Below are 20,448 nucleotides of genomic sequence, written 5' to 3' on the forward strand. Positions count from 1 at the left end.
CAGGTCTTTTGCAGACTCCATCAGGTTTTCTTCCAGAATGGTCCTGTATTTGGCTCCATCCATCTTCCCATCAATTTGAACCATCTTCCCTGTCCCTGCTGAAGAAAAGCAGGACCAAACCATGATGCTGCCACCACCATGTTTGACAGTGGGGATGGTGTGTTCAGGGTGATGAGCTGTGTTGCTTTTACGCCAAACATAACGTTTTGCATTGTTGCCAAAAAGTTCAATTTTGGTTTCATCTGACCAGAGCACCTTCTTCCACATGTTTGGTGTGTCTCCCAGGTGGCTTGTGGCAAACTTTAAACTACACTTTTTATGGATATCTTTAAGAAATGGCTTTCTTCTTGCCATTCTTCCATAAAGGCCAGATTTGTGCAATATACGACTGATTGTTGTCCTATGGACAGAGTCTCCCACCTCAGCTGTAGATCTCTGCAGTTCATCCAGAGTGATCATGGGCCTCTTGGCTGCATCTCTGATCAGTCTTCTCCTTGTATGAGCTGAAAGTTTAGAGGGACGGCCAGGTCTTGGTAGATTTGCAGTGGTCTGATACTCCTTCCATTTCAATATTATCGCTTGCACAGTGCTCCTTGGGATGTTTAAAGCTTGGGAAATCTTTTTGTATCCAAATCCGGCTTTAAACTTCTTCACAACAGTATCTCGGACCTGCCTGGTGTGTTCCTTGTTCTTCATGATGCTCTCTGCGCTTTTAACGGAACTCTGAGACTATCACAGTGCAGGTGCATTTATACGGAGACTTGATTACACACAGGTGGATTGTATTTATCATCATTAGTCATTTAGGTCAACATTGGATCATTCAGAGATCCTCACTGAACTTCTGGAGAGATTTTGCTGCACTGAAAGTAAAGGGGCTGAATAATTTTGCACGCCCAATTTTTCAGTTTTTGATTTGTTAAAAAAGTTTGAAATATCCAATAAATGTCAACTCATGAAACATGGAACCAACACTTTACATGGTGCGTTTATATTTTGGTTAGTATTTTTTACAATGGTGGGGGAGTGCCAAAAAAATGGAGTCATTTTTACAATTTGTATTTCAAATGTAACCTTTATTTAACGAGGCAAGTCAGAAAAACCCGGACGACGCTGGGCCAATTGTGTGCCGCCCTATGGGACTCCCAATCACAGCCGGTTGTGAGATGCAGTGCCCAAAAGCCATGGTGGTGACACGCGGCTCCCGCAGCGTGTCGACGCCAGCCTCGAGGCGCAGGTCGATCCGGATGGAGGCTGTGGAACTCACTCAGCAGAAATTAGTCCAAGATGTCCCCCACCGGCACCCAGCACCTCTCCTCCGGACCCCTCCCAATCCACGAGGTACTGCAGGGCCCCCACCCGACGCCTAGAGTCCAGGATGGAACGCACCGTGTACGCCGGGGCCTCCTCGATGTCCAGGAGGGGAGGAGGGACCTCCCGCACCTCAACGTCCTGCACTGGACCAGCTACCACCGGCCTGAGGAGAGACACATGAAACGAGGGGTTAATATGATAGTAAGGGGGAGCTGTAACCTATAACACACCTCGTTTATTCCCCTCTGGACTTTAAATGGCCCCACAAACCGCGGGCCCAGCTTCCGGCAGGGCAGGCGGAGGGGCAGGTTTCGGGTCGAGAGCCAGACCCGGGCCCCCAGTGCGAACACGGGGGCCTCACTGCGGTGGCAGTCAGCTCTCTCCTTCTGCCGCCCATCAGCCTGTTTCAGGGATTCCTCCACCGCAGTAGCCTCGGTCTGACTGATGCCACGGTACCAGGACCGGCAGATAGCCCAAGTGAATTTTGGGCCATCTCGGCCCATGGGACGAACCTCGCCCACTCTCCTGGCCGGTCCTGGCAAAACGACCGCAGAAACCTACCCACATCCTGGTTAACTCTCTCCACCTGCCAATTACTCTCGGGGTGAAATCCCGAGGTCAGGCTGATCGAGACCCCCAGACGCTCCATGAACGCCCTCCAAACCCGGGACGTGAACTGGGGACCCCGATCAGAAACTATGTCCTCAGGCACCCAGTAGTGCCGGAAGACGTGTGTAAACAGGGCCTCCGCAGTCTGTAGGGCCGTAGGGAGATCGGGCAAAGGGAGGAGATGGCAGGACATAGAAAACCGATCCACAATGACCAGGATCGTGGTGTTCCCCTGTGACGGAGGAAGATTGGTGAGGAAGTCAACCGACAGGTGTGACCAAGGCCGCTGTGGAACGGGGAGGGGCTGCAACTTCCCTCTAGGCAGGTGTCTAGGAGCCTTACACTCGGCGCACACCGAACAGGAGGAGACATAAAACCCTCAAGTCCTTGGGCAAGGTGGGCCACCATTACTTCCCCCTAAGATCCCGCACCGTCCTTTGTGGGCCCACCTGATCAATCTGTCGCGAACACCAAGCGGGACGTACCTCCGACCAGCTGGACACTGTGGTGGAGTAGGTTCTAACCGTGACTCCCGCTCAATGTCCGCGTCCACCTCCCATGCCACGAAACAAGAGGCCGGAAGTATGGGGGTGGGCTCGATGGACCAGTCGTCGGTATCATAGAGACAGGACAGTGCGTCGGCCTTAGCATTACGGGAACCTGGTCTATATGAGATGGTGAAACAAAATCTTGTGAAAAACATCACCCACCTTGCCTGGTGAGGATTCAGTCTCCTCGCCGCCCGGATGTACTCCAGATTACGGTGGTCAGTCCAGATGAGAAAAGAGTGTTGCGCCCCCTCAAGCCAATGTCTCCACACCTTCAGAGCCTTTACCATAGCCAGCAACTCCCGGTCCCCACATCATAGCTTCGCTCCGCCGGACTGAGCTTCCTAGAAAAGAAAGCGCAGTGTCGAAGCTTCAGTGGCGTGCCCAAGCGCTGTGATAGCACGGCTCCAACACCAGCCTCGGACACGTCCACCTCCACTCTGAATGCCAAAGAGGGGTCCGGATGAGCCAATACGGGAGCATCGGTAAACAAAGCCTTCAGACAACCAAAAGCTCTGCCCGCCTCCGCCGACCACCGCAAACACACCGGCTCCCCCTTCAGCAGTGAGGTAATGGGAGCAGACACCTGCCCAAAACCCCGGATAAACGTCTGGTAGTAATTGGCAAACCCTAAAAACCACTGCACCTCCTTTACTGTACCGCAATGCTGTCACACTCCATCACCACCCCAGATGTGGAAATGCGATACCACAGGAAAGAGACGGCTTGTTTGGAGAACACACATTTCTCGGCCTTGACATACAGGTCATGCTCCAACAGTTGCCCAAGTACCCTGCACACCAGAGACACATGTGTGGCGTGTGTGGCGGAATAGATCAGAATTTCATCTATATAAACTATCACACCGTGCCCGTGCAGGTCCCGGAGAATATCGTCTACAAAGGATTGGAAGACGGCTGGAGCATTTGTCAACCCATATGGCATGACTAGGTACTCATAAGGTCTGCGTCCGTGCAAATGATTTATTAAAAATAACTCGAGGAGGCGGTTGACATGGAGGGCCGAATGTACCCATGTCACAGAGATTCGGTGATATATGTCTCCATAGTCGCCGTCTCCTCCTGTGACAGGGGATACACATGACTCCTGGGAAGTGCGGCGTTTACCTAGAGGTTTATTGCACAATCCCCTCGTCGATGAGGTGGTAATTGGGTCACCCTCTTTTTACAGAAAGCGATACCCAATGCTGGATGATTCTCTTCTCGTCAATCCGTCATTAATAACACAATGAAAATTTCGAATGATTTATTAAATTGGTAAAAATGTAAGGCCATGTGGCAAACAATAATGCAGGCACTAGGGATGAGGGTGTGAGCATGTGGGTCTGGGCAGATGAGATGTAATAGTTGTTTCTGTGCGTCTGTAAATTCAATTGTTGTTCGTATGTGTGTGTAATGTTTGTATCTGGTGTGGGGGCAATTAAAAAAAAAATGAAGACAAAAAATGAATGACAACACCTTGTCTTGAATGCAACCATCTAATCCAGGCCTACAAAAAGGGGAGACACGAATTGTAAAATATGATGTCCATCTAGTCTGAAGGAGGAAATTATTGTCCCCCAAAAAACCTTCCAGTGGATCTGGTTTCAAATGTACTTAAGTAGGCTACTGTGGGAAAAATACTACATTTTCATACTTAATTAAAAGTAAATGCTATACATCAAATTCCAGTTAAAGGAAACCAGACGGCATGATTTTCTTTACAGAAAGAGAGGAGAATACTAGTCTTTCGAACACCAGCCACTGTGTAGTCAAGTGTGTCGCGCGTCAGCCAAGTATGGAGGGCGGGACTAGACGTCCTTGATCCAATGAACGAGCACTGTGAGAGCGCGATGCGATGACGTAATGAGGCGAACAGAGAACGCGCAAAATTCGAAAGTGGACCGGAAGTAAAATCAACCGCAGGTCCGCAGACAGCAGGAGGATCCTAATGTTTTCTTCTTTTTTTTAAAAGTATATTGTCCGTTGGCAAAATTTTTAGATAGGCTACATTACGTTTTTATTATATGTACGTACTAGGTTGGAAAGTTCATTCGTATTCTATCTCTGTTGGTTTGCTTACAATGAATGTGTTGAATTATCCAGGGCAAGATAGCTAGTTGGCTAGCTGTTATTGCTGTTCATAGCTAACGTACCAGCTGGTTTTGTGATTCTAAAACTGATCCTGCTGTGTCAATCTCAGTTGGATTAGGAAAGAGTCAAGGCGTCGGTATGTTTAAATTCAAATATCAAGGGAGCGTGAAAGATCTGGCGTCTCTCGATCCAATGACCAGTCGCTGCTCCCGCCTCAACCACCTACTGCAGGTGAATATTACTGTCTGGTGTAGCTACTTGATGTACTGCCTTTATATATGGGCTAGTAAGAGAGAATAATCAAAACAACAGTAGAAATACATACTCCTAATCATTTGGTTATAAACTTGCTAGCGACTAATATAGCTAATTAGCTCAACAGTTCAATGCAGATAAAGGTTCAGCAAGGTCTGAGATGGTCGTTGGCAAGCCTCGTTTAATTGACAAGAATGATTAAAGTATGCCCCTGTTGCTTTAACACTCCAGGGAAAGATATCCAACCATGGCCTACAGGGTGGGGTGAATGTGACGAGGGAGGAGCTGTTGGACGCTCTGCTCCTTCTCTACCAGGAGTGCTCTTCCCCAGACCTGATGAAGATAGAATATGTGGCCAACTTTGTCAACAAGTGTAAGCATTTGATTTGCATCTCATTTACTACTGAAGTGTTTTAGTAGTAAAGGATATCAACTTATTATACTCCTATGTTTAATAGGGATGGGTATTTTACATGTTTTGACTGTTGGAGTACTTGCATGTAAAACAAATATGTGTGCATTTGTCTATAGGCCTATGCCAACAGTGTTTTTTTATTTGACCTTTTATTTAACTAGGCAAGTCAGTTAAGAACAAATTCTTATTTTCAATGACGGCCTAGGAACTGTGGGTTAACTGCCTGTTCAAGGGCAGAACGACAGATTTGTACCTTGTCAGCTCGTGGTTTGAACTTGCAACCTTCCAGTTACTAGTCCAACGCTCTAACCACTAGGCTGCCCCAACAATGCCTAATTTTTCAGAACCATCATTTATTCATTCATTTATTGAAACCGTAATATCAACTGGTTATATCATATTGTGGAACACAATCTACAGAACCTCAGCAGTGGCGCTTGCTTGTCGAAGCCTATTGCTGTGTAATAGCATAGCCTTGCTTTGTTAATTTAGCAGACAAAAGACTCTTATTTCCTTTAGCCCTTTATCACAGTCAATTTTATAGAAGCAGAAAAATATTGTGTAATATAACAGAATAAAATAGAACCTCATATTTTTCCCAAGTGAAACAATTAGACAGAACAGTTAGACCGTGCAAAGGGATGTGCATCTCACGTCTGGAACAGTTATTCTCAAAGAGTGATCATTTGAAACAGGGCTCAATTTGGCAAGTTGAAATACTTTTTTTCAGGGTTACAAACCAAGATCTGTTTTTTTCGAAATACAGGCATTCAATTTAGTTTGTCCTACCTGTTCTTTGGAATTTTCTAAATTGGATTAACAATTCCACATTGAGCTCTGCATGGTGGTGAATTATGGCCATGACATCAGTTTGGTGAGTTGGCCTATGCTTAATGATTGTGATGAAAATGTAGTTTTTGTTTTAATCAAACAAATGTTTTTGCGTATTTTCAGTTTCGAACTTGTCTATGTTTAGGGTGGTTATAGGCTAAGCTAACCAATTCTTAATGGCACTAGCCGTTCGCAAAGGAGCCTAAGCGGATAATAGATAGGAAGCAATTAGTCCAAAACTGCAGCTCGTGGTTGGAACACATATTTTCCTACTTCATTCAACAAGTCCATTTTGAATTTGTGAACTGTCATCATTTGGCAAGGAATGTAGCTTGTGTATCCCATTAGTTAGATAATGTTTTTATAGGCATTGATTTCTGGAGGCCTAATGGGAGCTTGTATGCTCACTCGGCACATGGGCGGTCAGAACGCAGTTGAGTGAATGAGACACTGAGAGGAAAGGGAATTTAGGGAGAAGAACTTGCGATGCTTGGCTTGGTTTCTTTTTAGTTGTGCCCCCGCAAATGTACATGTACAAATGGAACACTAGAGTCAAAGCAAGTTTATGTTGTCTTCTAGGTGAAATTACACTTGCCTGTTTGGGAAACCACAAAGCGCATTGCACAAAATAGTTTGACAGTATTTGTTGAAAAAAATTATCTGGTTAAAGATTGAGCTTTGACGTCTGTTCGAATACTCAATTACTAATGTTTAACTGTGTATGTGTGTGTGACTCTCAGACTCTGAGGTGGTGTCAGAGTTACATGAGTTGCAGCCTGGGTTGCGGGACTTTGAGAAGTGCGGGGTGGTTGGACGAGGCCGCTTTGCTGAAGTACAGGTGGTCCGAGAGAGATCCACAGGAGATGTGTGTGCCTTGAAGGTCATGGAGAAGGCAGGCCTGCGCTCCAAAGAAAATGTAAGCTACACAATTTTTTTCATTCTGCTCCAAAAATAGTTATTTGTTGTGGGGGCGGGTCCTCACTTCCATGTAAATCATAGAATTTTCACTTAGTCGTGCGTCAATGTCGAAGAGAGACTTTGAAAGTCAACTTAAATGGAAGTAAGTATTCACCTTTGACTGAGGAGTCAATCTGTGAAAACTGTACCATGTTTGGAAAATATCCGTTGTTTGTGGTTTCCTGAAATGTAGTTGACAGGCAGGTGCATTCCCTTCCTCTGTAACTCACGTTCTGTTCCTCCCTCAGGTGTTCTATGAGGAGGAGAGGAAGATACTGGCACTGAGCTGCAGCCCCTGGATCCCACAGCTCCTGTATGCCTTCCAGGACCAAGACAATGTCTACCTGGTAACAGTATTGAAATACATAGGTTATGGCCTATGAATTATTTGAGGTGTGATTGACACCACAATGCAATATCAATATTCAACACAATTTGTCAAAATCTATAGATATTACTAGCGAGAATGCCCCTAAGACAACGCTGAAAATGATGGCCATGGCCACTCGTCTGTCTCGCTCGAAAACATTCCGTCGACCTTGCTTTCACAGAAATGTCTCGTTAAAAACAAGGCAATTTGGCTGGGAACAAATCATATTCCAAATTGGTTAGGGGTCAGTACAGCGGTGGGCAATCTATGGCCCTAGGGCTGAACGTGGCCTGTTTTGTACTTCAATATGGCCTGGGGCCCTATATTTACATCCGTAGTTAAATGAATTGATCATGGCATTGCGCTCTGTCAATCCAAATGGAACCCAGGTTGCTTTTCAATTTTCTTACATAGTCTTATACCTCTCCACTGCTATCCATCAGATGTCCAATAGATGGCGTCATGTACCATATTTTGTATTGGGCTGATAAACAGTACTATAGATTTTCAAAACATGTTATCGATGCATAGTGTTTGCGGGGTATGGATACTGCCATGTCTTCCTTTTCATAACAACAACAAGAATATAAACCGAATGCATGCATAAATAGCATCTATAGGCCTATAGTAAATAAGAATTTGTTCTTAACTGACTTGCGTAGCTAAATAAAAATCAATAATCAAATTGGTTTCGTTCCTTTGCAGCCTTCTTTGAGCCGCTATTACAATTTTGTGGCCTGTAATTCAATTTCGAAATCCCAAATGTGTCCCTTCAGCCAAAAAGTTGGCATTTTAGATGTTTTTCCCACTTTACCTAATCAGTACAATTGTGTGTTTCCCTCACTGTACTCCGTTTGCTGTTGGAACGCTCTGTCCAATTCTTCCTGTGAATTTAGTGGGATTAGAATATCCAAAACAAATGCCAAGTGAGCAATGCATTGCTGCCCGGAAAGCGAACTGAGTGGCTTAAATTAGAAATGAGTTATTTTCCCATGTCTGCTTCAGCTCAGTCAGCCCCCACTCCCAGCTCTGATCTCTGCCCACACTTCCATACTGAGCCCAGAGAAAATACAAAGAATCCATCTCTACCCAAGTGTTAGACTGCTCCAAAGTGTCTCTCCGTACCCTGTTGCTAGGTAACCTCTTTAGAATGCTGCTGTTCATTCAGACTCCCCGACCATTCATGCTCTGCGGTATGCTCCTCGTTGCTGAACTTTTAACACCCCTACTGATAGCTGCTGCCTTTATTGCTTCCTGTTTATATTTAGAATGCATGGAACAACGGCAGCACTGGTAGAATTAATTAGAAACGGTTGCTTTGTTATTTTCTACTCCCTATGTATAGCCATGTTATTTTTACTTATTATTTATAGTTGTTATTCACAGTGTATTTATTCCTCACTATTTATATTTTTTATAAAAATGTTATCTTATCTTTAACTCTGTGTTGTTGGAAATGGACCTGTAAGTAAGCACTTTCACTTTTAGTCTACAGCTGTTGTCTACAAAGCATGTGACAAGTATTTCAATTTCATTTACACACACATTTTGGAGCTCTTGGTGGTTTATTAATATGGGACCAGTGACCATAGAAACTGTGTTGTCTGCAATATGGCGTGGTGATACTGGTCTTTTTTCGCAGGGTTTCAAATAAACACAAAATGAATGAAGCTGTTTGGCCAGGCTGTTGCAAGACAGTTTCCTGTTTGTCTGAAAACATGATTGTCACGTTACTGTGCACATGTCCGTGTTTGTGTTTAATTTCCGTGTGTGTGTGTTGATAGGCGATGGATTACCTCCCGGGTGGGGATCTGATGGCCCTGATGAACAGATATGAGGAGCAATTTGATGAGGCCATGGCCCAGTTTTACCTGGCCGAACTAGTCGAGGCCATCCACGCTGTGCATCAGATGGGTTTTGTCCACAGGTGACTTCCAAATTCCACATTTATAATACACTCAAATGGGCTGCACACCTCTACCGCTAATGTGAATCCCCAGAATAACAACGTGACTACTAGTGTCAATGTTCATATAGGGTTAATACACCACAGGTATAAGAGAGAAATCCTTCTCGCTCTTTGTAAGATCTCTCACCTGCATTTAGGTCAAATTGTTTTGTCTGGTCTCGCTCCTCCTTGTCCTTCTGTTCCCATTCGCTTTCTCCTGCATTCTCTCACATCCTCCTCGCATCTTTCCTGTTGCAGAGATGTCAAACCAGAGAATGTGCTCATTGACCGCACTGGGCACATCAAGCTGGCAGACTTTGGTTCAGCTGCCAAGCTCACTGCTAATAAAAAGGTAAAAGCTCACACATCAGAATGAATATACTGAAGAGGATTTCTTATTTTTCCTGTTGAATGTGTGAGAAGGTTGTGCCGCAAAAACAAAACCAAAAAGCTCATGTAACTACCAAGTTGCTGGCTCCATTGAAACAACATGTGAAACCTGTGCAAGGGATGGATTACTACTCAAACATTGGGTTATAACATAATGCAATAGCAGTTACAACTTCCACATAATAACATTAATTTAGAGGTTATTCATGAGGTGAGAGTAACTGAGATGGCTGTTTTGCAGGTGTTTACCCCCAGGGCACCTGTCGGGACGCAGGACTACCTGTCCCCTGAGGTGTTGGGGGCTATGAACGGGGGGTCCCAGTGTAGCTACGGCCTGGAGTGTGACTGGTGGTCACTAGGGATCATCGCCTACGAGATGATCTACATGAAGTCTCCGTTCACCGATGGCACCGCCACCAAGACCGCCCACAATATCATGAACTTCCAGGTAGGGTCCCATTATTATATCTAATACGTACTGTCTGATACTTCTTGCACTGGTCTGGAAGTCTGTAAAAAGGTATGGAATGATACTGGTATCCTGGAAAAGTAGGTAATTTTTATTTTGAATCTGTAAAATGGATGGCTATGAAAAAAGTGATTGGGGGGGGTTACCTGACAAATGATGTATGAGGCTGTCCGCTATCTCTTCAGGCAGTCTAAAGGGAAAATAGGCGTAGCAATTTTACACCAACTACAGTAGTCATATCAAAACATTTTGTGATTCTTGACAACCTTAGCTGCCACAGAGTTATCTGAATTCTATGTTTAAGAACGTTGTGACTGCATTCTGTCCCTATCGTTTTCCTCCCAGCGTTTTTTGAGGTACCCCCAGGATCCAAAGGCCAGTAAGCACTTTGTAGACCTGGTTCAGAGTCTACTTTGTGGAGCGCAGGAGCGGCTAGGCTTTGAGGAGCTCCGTTGTCACCCCTTCTTCTCCACTGTGGACTGGAACAAGCTGAGACAAGGTGAGCCCTGGTCCCCTCCTAACCGACCAGGGTCGTATTCATTAGCCACCAAATGGAAAACAAGTGAACTTGTCCAATAAGAAACAATTATTTTCATTTTCCGTTTGCGAAACGTTTTCAAACTTATCCGTTGAGTGCCCTGATGACCCTGGTTATAAGCTGATCATGGTGCTCTCACCTCAGCCTTGTTTATGAATGTGTCTTACATCTGTTAAGTGTTGCAAGGTAGAGAAGAACCATTTGAAGATAAACTAGGGTTTGATTCGGTTTAAAGGGATAGTTCACTCAAACTTAAAGCTGGCATGGTTTTCCACTTATCTTGGTTGTTGATTCACTAAGACAGTTTTTGGATATACAGTATATTTAGCTTACTTCAGTAAATGGTTTGTAGAGCTCTTTCTTATTGATCGATGGAATGCACACACTTGAAATACAGCACTCAAGCGCTTTCCATGCTTCACTATACTACTAAAGGAAACAAATATTGTACACAGTACACTACGTACAGCGTAATGTGTACACACACACACACAGCTGCTGATCTCTCTTCAACATCCCCCCTCTGGACTAAGCTGGCCTCCTGCCAGACCGTAGCGAATCTCATTATCTCACAACTACTGATGCCACTACTACTGTGTGTGTGTGTGTCTGTGTGTATGATCCCCAGGAGAGCAGGGAAAAGGCTGGACATAAAGCCTGACACTACGATGAGGGAATATATTAATGACATAAACGCTTGTGTGTTACAGCTCAGAATCACTCAGCATTGACACGTGGTGAGAATGTCATGAGAAGAATGCCAGAGCCTTTGATTGACCAGATATGTGAAATTGCCTCATTGATGCTCACAATATCATATTGTTGTCAGGGTAAATAGATGAAAGTCTGGAATTAGAATTACTGTGGACTATTCTATTTCTGGAAGAGGATTTACTGGAATATCTTTCCTTTCATGGAAGAGCTGTGATTTGTGGACCCTGATTGAAAGAAAATTGTTGCTGAATTCAGTAAGAAATGGAGTCCCGTGTCCAAGTACTTGATCATAGAGCTCCTTTGTTTCATTGACATTAAAACACAGCATCAGGATGTTTTGGCGCAGCGGTCTAAGGCACTGCATCTCAGTGCTAGAGGCGTCACTACAGACACCCTGGTTCGAAACCCAGTCTGTATCACAACCGGCCCGTAATTGGGAGTCCCATAGGGCTGCGCACAATTGGCCCAGCGTCGTTCGGGTTTGGCCGGTGTAGGTCGTCATTGTAAATAAGAATTTGTTCATATGTGTGCCTAGTTAAATAAAGGTACAATAAATAAATAAAAAAGTGCCCTGGGTGGCTATTCACCCACCTAGCTTAATGAGCTATTTGTCAAATATGTTGATCAAAGGAACATTCGTGAATCCAAATACTGCCTCTGCTTTAAAATGTTCTTAAAGACTACCATAAGATGGTGTGATTGGTGTGCGTCTTAAATGTGTGTGTGTGTTGTGCAAATGTATGAGGCTGGGCTTGTTAATGGTTGAGTGAGTGCAGATAGAGCGCTAGACTTATAGGGCTGTGCTTTGGCGGCTATGGCTCCAGCTGATTAGACCGAGCTGCTGCAGTGAGAGAGAGGGAGACGCTACAACGTATGTATGGGAGGGGGGGAGAGCAATTTATGAGTGTGTGTGTGAGAGTGCGCGAATTGCTGCGCTACAGCCACATCGCATGTTTCTTCTCCTCACTTCCCCCGTTTTTTGTATCTGTTGACTCTTTCCCGGCGTATCTCTCTCGCTCATTCACTCTCTCCCTCGTTCGTTCTTTTCTCCCTCCTCCCGCAGCCCTCCCTCCCTTCGTGCCGACACTCCGCGCCGAAGATGATACCTCCAATTTTGAGGAGCCTCCGGAGAAGCCTCGGCCCCGGCGAGCGGATGCCCAGCGAGACCCCCTGCGGCCGGGCTTCCAGGGCCAGGACCTGCCCTTTCTAGGCTGGTTCTTCAGCAGGGCGTTGACAGCGCTGGCCAAGTCTGAGTAAGTACTGTACCTTGACCTGCGTCTGTCAGCCGAACCCCTCTGCTTGATAGGCGCCATTCACAGGTGGTGGCAGGTCTGATCTGCCTTGAGTAACGCCACGGCAACGCTCTCCAGGTATCATCCAACCATGTCTTTCTATAGGCTGTTTTTTTCCTGCAGTGGCAGTGCTTGGCTGGTGGCTCTATTATGGGCTTGGTGGCTATGTGCTGTGTCAGACAGAATGAGGGGAACTCCTCTCTCTCCTTTCTCGTTGGAGACAAGCCCCTCTTTCATGCGTTCATCCAGTCATAAACACAGACCGGATTCTGACTGTTTTCACCATTTGAAAACAGAGCTCTCTGATTGAGAAAGGTTGGGATAAAGAATGAGACTAGAGGTTTGTCGTCTACCTCTGACTGCTGTGGAGATCAGACACACCAGAGCTGAATGGTAGGAGAACGTAGCTTGCTGATGTTATTGGACTATCAGAGCTGGTTGGTATTCCGGTGAGTGTGTCGATGGCGTGCGCTGCTGTGAGGTGGAGGAGACCCTCCCCTCTCTCCCCTCAGTTGTGTGCATGTTATGGTGCTCTGCCTTTGTTATTGCCGCGCAGTGTATAATGGCTTTGCCAAATTAACAGCGGTGGGGTTTGGTTGGTAATTGACTCAACTAGTCAGTGGCTTGCTGATTCCCTAATAATGTTGCCCCTGGTTGATTTCTAGCACTGACTGTTCCCTGTGGCAGGTTAATTGCAGAATCTGTGGGTGATGATGCAGAAAGGGAACAGAAAGAAGAAAAGGAGCACAAAAAATATGAAACAAAGGGAAGATTAGATTAGTCAGAGAAAGGAGGGATGCAGATTGGTGGAGAGAATGTATTTCTATGGAAACGAGGATGTTTTTTTGACCCCTCTGTATGTCTCTCTTTTTCTCTCTTTCTCGCGCTCTCCTTCTCTCTCTCCTCCCTATTTTACATTCATATATTTTATTTTCTCTCCCACGATGCTGCATCTCCCTAAGACACGGTGATCTGTTTTTGGTTTCATTTTTTGCACTGCTTTTAATGGTACCAAACAAGCAGCGCAAACAAGACACAGAAGCTGATTGTGTTAACATATGAGGGCTTGTTGTATATTAAACTGCTCATTAAGCCCAATTAGGGAAAAATGCAGAACAATCCAGGCAAATGGTCATTTGTTTAGCATAGTGGAAGCAGATGGGAGCTCCTGTAGCTGACAAGTGCTAACATGTAACCACACACAGCCTGCCCAGCCATCCATCCTGGCTATCTATGAAAATGCAGCCAGCGCTGGCTGTTGATCTATGATCTCTGCACAGTGTGATGGAGGCAGTGATGCCCATCCTGTGTGTTTTGCTGTTCGCCAGCCACCGTCTCTCCCAGGGGCATTGTGATGATGAGGGAAGTATGTTGCTCAGTACGCATTCAAGGAAAACTGGTGCTGATTTTTGTGGATGCGTGTTATGTCATGTACCTGTGTTTTTGGCATTTCAATGTATCCGTCCGTTTCAATCTGTACTCATGTAATGGTGGTCCTGAGTGCTCTAGGAAATGTGCTGTTGTGTTTACATTGCAATTTTTCTCATGGTTTGTTTGTCGGACTATATGTCGTTATGTAAACAAGATTCTGTGATTGCTAGACATTGACTTGTTGCGGATAAAAGGCTGTGCGTGATGATGTAGTGGACATGAAAATAACTTTTGCGGCAAAATTCCTATGTACCGACTACAAGTTAAATGGGTTTCCATCGGATTTTCAATTCAGATGGTTTTGTCACGCAGAAAGTGTTCAGACCCCTTGACTTTTCACAAAACAATTACGTTATAGCCTTATTTTAAAATGGATTACATAGTTTTTCCCCTCATCAATCTACACACAATACCCCATAATGACAAAGCAAAAAAACATATTTTTGCAAATTATTTAATTTTTAAAAAAGTTGTAAAAAAATGAAATATGACATTTACATAAGTATTCAGACTTTTTACTCAGTACTTTGTTGAAGCACCTTTGGCAGTGGTTACATCCTTGAGAGTTCTTGGGTATGATGCTACAAGCTTGACATCTATATTTGGCGAGTTTCTCCCATTCTTCTCTGCAGATCCTCTCAAGCTCTGTCAGGTTGGATGGGCAGGGTCGCTGCACAGCTATTTTCAGGTCTCTCCAGAGACGGGTTCAAGTCTGGGCTCTGGTTGGGCCACTTAAGGACATTCAAAGACTTGTCCCAAAACCACTCCTGCGTTGTCCTGGCTGTATGCTTAGGGTTGTTGTCCTGTTGGAAGGTGAACCTTCGCCCCAGTCTGTGGTCCTGAGCGCTCTGGAGCAGGTTTTCATCAAGGATCTCTCTGTGCTTTGCTTTGTTCATCTTTCCCTCGCTCCGGACTAGTCTCCCCGTTCCTTCCGTTGAAGAACATCCCCACAGCACAATACTGTAACCATCATGCTTCACCGTAGGGATCGTGCCAGGTTTCCTCCAGACGTGACGCTTGGCATTCAAGCCAAAGAGTTCAATCTTGGTTTCTTCAGAACAGAGAATCTTGTTTCTTATGGTCTGAGAGTCCTCCAAGCGGTCTGTCATGTGCTTTTTACTGATGAGTGGCTTTAGTCTGGCCGGTCTACAATAAAGGTCTGATTGGTGGAGTGCTGCAGAGATGGTTGTCCTTCTGGAAGGTTCTCCCATCTCGACAGGAACTCTGGAGCCCTGTCAGAGTGACCATCGGGTCAACTCCCTGACCAAGGCTCTTTTCCCCCCCATTGCTCAGTTTTGCCGGGCGGCCAGCTCTAGGAACAGTTCTGGTGGCTCCAAACTTCTTCCATTTAAGAATGATGGAGGCCACTGTGTTCTTTGGGACCTTTTTTTTGGTACCCATATCTGTGCCTGTACACATTTCTATCTCGGGACGATACGGACAATTCCTTCTACTTGGTCTTGGCACGTGTGCTCTAGCCAACAGCTTGCAGATACAGTGCAGGTAGCCTATAGCCTACATGATGATATTTTTATGAACACAAAGGTTTGACAAACTGCAGCCAAGGATCTGTCATCAGAATAAGACCCTCGATTTTTATTGGAAAGGAGAATCAAGTTCATCACCTTGTACTTTCACCACTCTGAAAAGTGTAGCCTCATAAACTGCATGGACCACACAACATCCAGTGGTTTCAGAAAGTATTCACACAACTTTTTCCACATTTTGTTCTTACAAAGTGGGGTTAACATTTTTATTCTGTACAGGCTTCCTTTGTTTCACTTAGGTTTAGGTTAGTGTTGTGGAGTAACTACAATGTTGTTGATCCATCCTCAGTTTTCTTGTATCACAGCCATTAACTGTTTTTAAAGTCACCATTGGCCTCATGGTAAAATCTATGAGCGATGTCCTTCCTCTCCGGCAACTAAGTTAAGGACGCCTGTATTTGTAGTGACTGGGTGATTTGATACACCATCCAAAGTGTATTTAATAACTTCACCAATAGGTGCCCTTCTTTGAGGCATTGGAAAACCTCCTTTGTCTTTGTGGTGTAATCTCTGTTTGAAATACACTGCTCAACTGAGAGACCGTACAGATATTTGTGTGTGGGGAGGGGTACAGAGATGAGGTATTCATTCAAAAATCATGTTAAACACTGTTCTTGCACAGAGTCCATGCAAATTGTTAATTAAAAAAACTCCTACATTTATTTAGGCTTGCCATAACAAAGGGGTTGAATACTTTTTGACTGAAGACATTTTAGCTTTTCCTCATTCTTTTTTAAATTACAATAAATAAATAAAACAATTCCACTTTGACATTATGGGGTATTGTGTGTAGGCCAGTGACAAAGTCTCAAGTAATGTTTAATTCAGGCTGGAACACAGCAAATTGTGGAAAAGGTCACACAGTACCAGTCAAAGTTTTTAGAACACCTCTCATTTAAGGATTTTTCTTTATTTTTCTTATTTTCTACATTGTATAATAATAGTTAAAACGTCAACACTATGAAATCACACACATGGAATCATGAGGTAACCAAAAAAGTGTTAAACAAATCAAAATATATTTTATATTTGAGTTTCTTCAAATAGTCACCTTTTGCCTTGATGACAGCTTAGCACACTCTTGGCATTCTCTCAACCAGCTTCATGAGGTAGTCACCAGGAATGCATTTCAATTAACAGATGTGCCTTCTTAGAAGTTAATTTGTGGAATTTCTTTCCTTCTTCATTCGTTTGAGCCAATCAGTTGTTGTGATAAGGTAGGAGGGTATACAGAAGATGGCCCTAATTGGTAAAAGACCAAATCCAGATTATGGCAAGAACAGCTCAAATAAGCAAAGATAAATGACAGTCCATCATTACTTTAAGACATGAAGCTCAGTCAATACGGAAAAAGTGCAGTTGCAAAAACCATCAAGTACTATGATTTAAATTGGCTCTCATGAGGACCGCCACAGGAATGGAAGACCCAGAGTTACCTCTGCTGCAGAGGATAAGTTCGTTAGAGTTACCAGCCTCAGAAATTGCAGCCCATATAAATGCTTCACAGAGTTCAAGTAACATACACATCTTAACCTCATCTGTTCAGAGGAGACTGTGTGAATCAGGCCTTCATGTTCGAATTGCTGCAAAGAAACCACTACTAAAGGACACCATTAAGAAGAGGAGACTTGCTTGGGCCAAGAAACACGAGCATTGGACATTAGACCGGTGGAAATTTGTCCTTTGGTCTCGAGTCCAAATTAGTTTTTTGGTTCCAACCACCGTGTCATTTGTGAGGCGCGGTGTGGGTGAACGGATGATCTCCTTATGTGTTTTTCCCACCATAAAGCATGGAGGAAGGGTTTTGGTGTGGGGGTGCTTTTCTGGTAACACTGTCTATGATTTATTTAGAATTCAAGGCGCACTTAACCAGCATGGCTACCACAGCATTCTGCAGCGATATGCCATCCCATCTGGTTTCGGCTTAGTGGGACTATCATTTGTTTTTCAACAGGACAATGACCCAACACAACTCCAGGCTGTGTACGGGCTATTTTTTACCAAATCAAATTTTATTTGTCACATACACATGGTTAGCAGATGTTAATGCGAGTGTAGCGAAATGCTTGTGCTTCTAGTTCCGACAATGCACTAATAACCAACAAGTAATCTAGCTAACAATTCCAAAACTACTGTCTTATACACAGTGTAAGGGGATAAAGAATATGTACATAAAGATATATGAATGAGTGATGGTACAGAGCAGCATAGGCAAGATACAGTAGATGGTATCGAGTACAGTATATACATATGAGATGAGTATGTAAACAAAGTGGCATAGTTAAAGTGGCTAGTGATACATGTATTACATAAGGATGCAGTAGATGATATAGAGTACAGTATATACGTATGCATATGAGATGAATAATGTAGGGTATGTAACATTATATAAGGTAGCATTGTTTAAAGTGGCTAGTGATATACTTTACATCATTTCCCATCAATTCCCATTATTAAAGTGGCTGGAGTTGAGTCAGTGTGTTGGCAGCAGCCACTCAATGTTAGTGGTGGCTGTTTAACAGTCTGATGGCCTTGAGATAGAAGCTGTTTTTCAGTCTCTCGGTCCCAGCTTTGATGCACCTGTACTGACCTCGCCTTCTGGATGATAGCGGGGTGAACAGGCAGTGGTTCGGGTGGTTGATGTCCTTGATGATCTTTATGGCCTTCCTGTAACATCGGGTGGTGTAGGTGTCCTGGAGGGCAGGTAGTTTGCCCCCGGTGATGCATTGTGCAGACCTCACTACCCTCTGGAGAGCCTTACGGTTGAGGGCGGAGCAGTTGCCGTACCAGGCGGTGATACAGCTTGTTGGTAATCAAGCCTACCACTCTTGTGTCGTCCGCAAACTTGATGATTGAGTTGGAGGCGTGCGTGGCCACGCAGTCGTGGGTGAACAGGGAGTACAGGAGAGGGCTCAGAACGCACCCTTGTGGGGCCCCCGTGTTGAGGATCAGCGGGGAGGAGATGTTGTTGCCTACCCTCACCACCTGGGGGCGGCCCGTCAGGAAGTCCAGTACCCAGTTGCACAGGGCGGGGTCGAGACCCAGGGTCTCGAGCTTGATGACGAGCTTGGAGGGTACTATGGTGTTGAATGCCAAGCTGTAGTCGATGAACAGCATTCTCACATAGGTATTCCTCTTGTCCAGGTGGGTTAGGGCAGTGTGCAGTGTGGTTGAGATTGCATCGTCTGTGGACCTATTTGGGCGGTAAGCAAATTGGAGTGGGTCTAGGGTGTCAGGTAGGGTGGAGGTGATATGGTCCTTGACTAGTCTCTCAAAGCACTTCATGATGACGGAAGTGAGTGCTACGGGCGGTAGTCGTTTAGCTCAGTTACCTTAGCTTTCTTGGGAACAGGAACAATGGTGGCCCTCTTGAAGCATGTGGGAACAGCAGACTGGTATAGGGATTGATTGAATATGTCCGTAAACACACCGGCCAGCTGGTCTGCGCATGCTCTGAGGGCGCGGCTGGGGATGCCGTCTGGGCCTGCAGCCTTGCGAGGGTTAACACGTTTAAATGTCTTACACACCTCGGCTGCAGTGAAGGAGAGTCCGCATGTTTTCGTTGCAGGCCGTGTCAGTGGCACTGTATTGTCCTCAAAGCGGGCAAAAAAGTTATTTAGTCTGCCTGGGAGCAAGACATCCTGGTCCGTGACTGGGCTGGTTTTCTTCTTGTAGTCCGTGATTGACTGTAGACCCTGCCACATGCCTCTTGTGTCTGAGCCGTTGAATTGAGATTCTACTTTGTCTCTGTACTGACGCTTAGCTTGTTTGATAGCCTTGCGGAGGGAATAGCTGCACTGTTTGTATTCGGTCATGTTACCAGTCACCTTGCCCTGATTAAAAGCAGTGGTTCGCACTTTCAATTTCACGCGAATGCTGCCGTCAATCCACGGTTTCTGGTTAGGGAATGTTTTAATCGTTGCTATGGGAACGACATCTTCAACGCACGTTCTAATGAACTCGCACACCGAATCAGCGTATTCGTCAATATTGTTATCTGACGCAATACGAAACATATCCCAGTCCACGTGATGAAAGCAGTCTTGGAGTGTGGAGTCAGCTTGGTCGGACCAGCGTTGGACAGACCTCAGCGTGGGAGCTTCTTTTTTTAGTTTCTGTCTGTAGGCAGGGATCAACAAAATGGAGTCGTGGTCAGCTTTTCCGAAAGGGGGGCGGGGCAGGGCCTTATATGCGTCGCGGAAGTTAGAGTAACAATGAGCCAAGGTTTTTCCACCCCTGGTTGCGCAATCGATATGCTGATAAAATTGAGGGAGTCTTGTTTTCAGATTAGCCTTGTTAAAATCCCCAGCTACAATGAATGCAGCCTCCGGATAAATGGATTCCAGTTTGCAAAGAGTCAAATAAAGTTTGTTCAGAGCCATCGATGTGTCTGCTCGGGGGGGGTATATACGGCTGTGATTATAATCGAAGAGAATTCTCTTGGTAGATAATGTGGTCGACATTTGATTGTGAGGAATTCTAAATCAGGTGAACAGAAGGATTTGAGTTTCTGTATGTTTCTTTCATCACACCATGTCTCGTTAGCCATAAGGCATACGCCCCCCTTCTTACCAGAAAGATGTTTGTTTCTGTCGCCGCGATGCGTGGAGAAACCCGCTGGCTGCACCGCCTCCGATAGCGTCTCTCCAGTGAGCCATGTTTCCGTGAAGCAAAGAACGTTACAGTCTCTGATGTCCCTCTGGAATGCTACCCTTGCTCGGATTTCA

At 45.0% G+C, this 20,448-nt stretch overlaps 1 protein-coding gene across 1 annotated transcript in view; it reads left to right on the top strand.

Moving 5' to 3' along the window:
- The first annotated feature begins 4,375 nt into the window (after positions 1-4,375).
- Positions 4,376-20,448, top strand: part of LOC115143003 (citron rho-interacting kinase-like) — a 56,464-nt gene continuing 40,391 nt past the window's right edge. The window contains 9 exon segments of the mRNA XM_029682958.2: positions 4,376-4,795; positions 5,051-5,192; positions 6,806-6,981; positions 7,271-7,369; positions 9,177-9,319; positions 9,599-9,692; positions 9,972-10,178; positions 10,545-10,698; positions 12,515-12,704. Of these exon segments, the coding sequence (XP_029538818.2) occupies positions 4,703-4,795; positions 5,051-5,192; positions 6,806-6,981; positions 7,271-7,369; positions 9,177-9,319; positions 9,599-9,692; positions 9,972-10,178; positions 10,545-10,698; positions 12,515-12,704 (1,298 nt within the window). The 5' untranslated portion in view covers positions 4,376-4,702.

This window comes from Oncorhynchus nerka, linkage group LG15 (genome assembly GCF_034236695.1).
Source record: "Oncorhynchus nerka isolate Pitt River linkage group LG15, Oner_Uvic_2.0, whole genome shotgun sequence".
In the NCBI taxonomy this organism is placed as follows: domain Eukaryota; kingdom Metazoa; phylum Chordata; class Actinopteri; order Salmoniformes; family Salmonidae; genus Oncorhynchus; species Oncorhynchus nerka.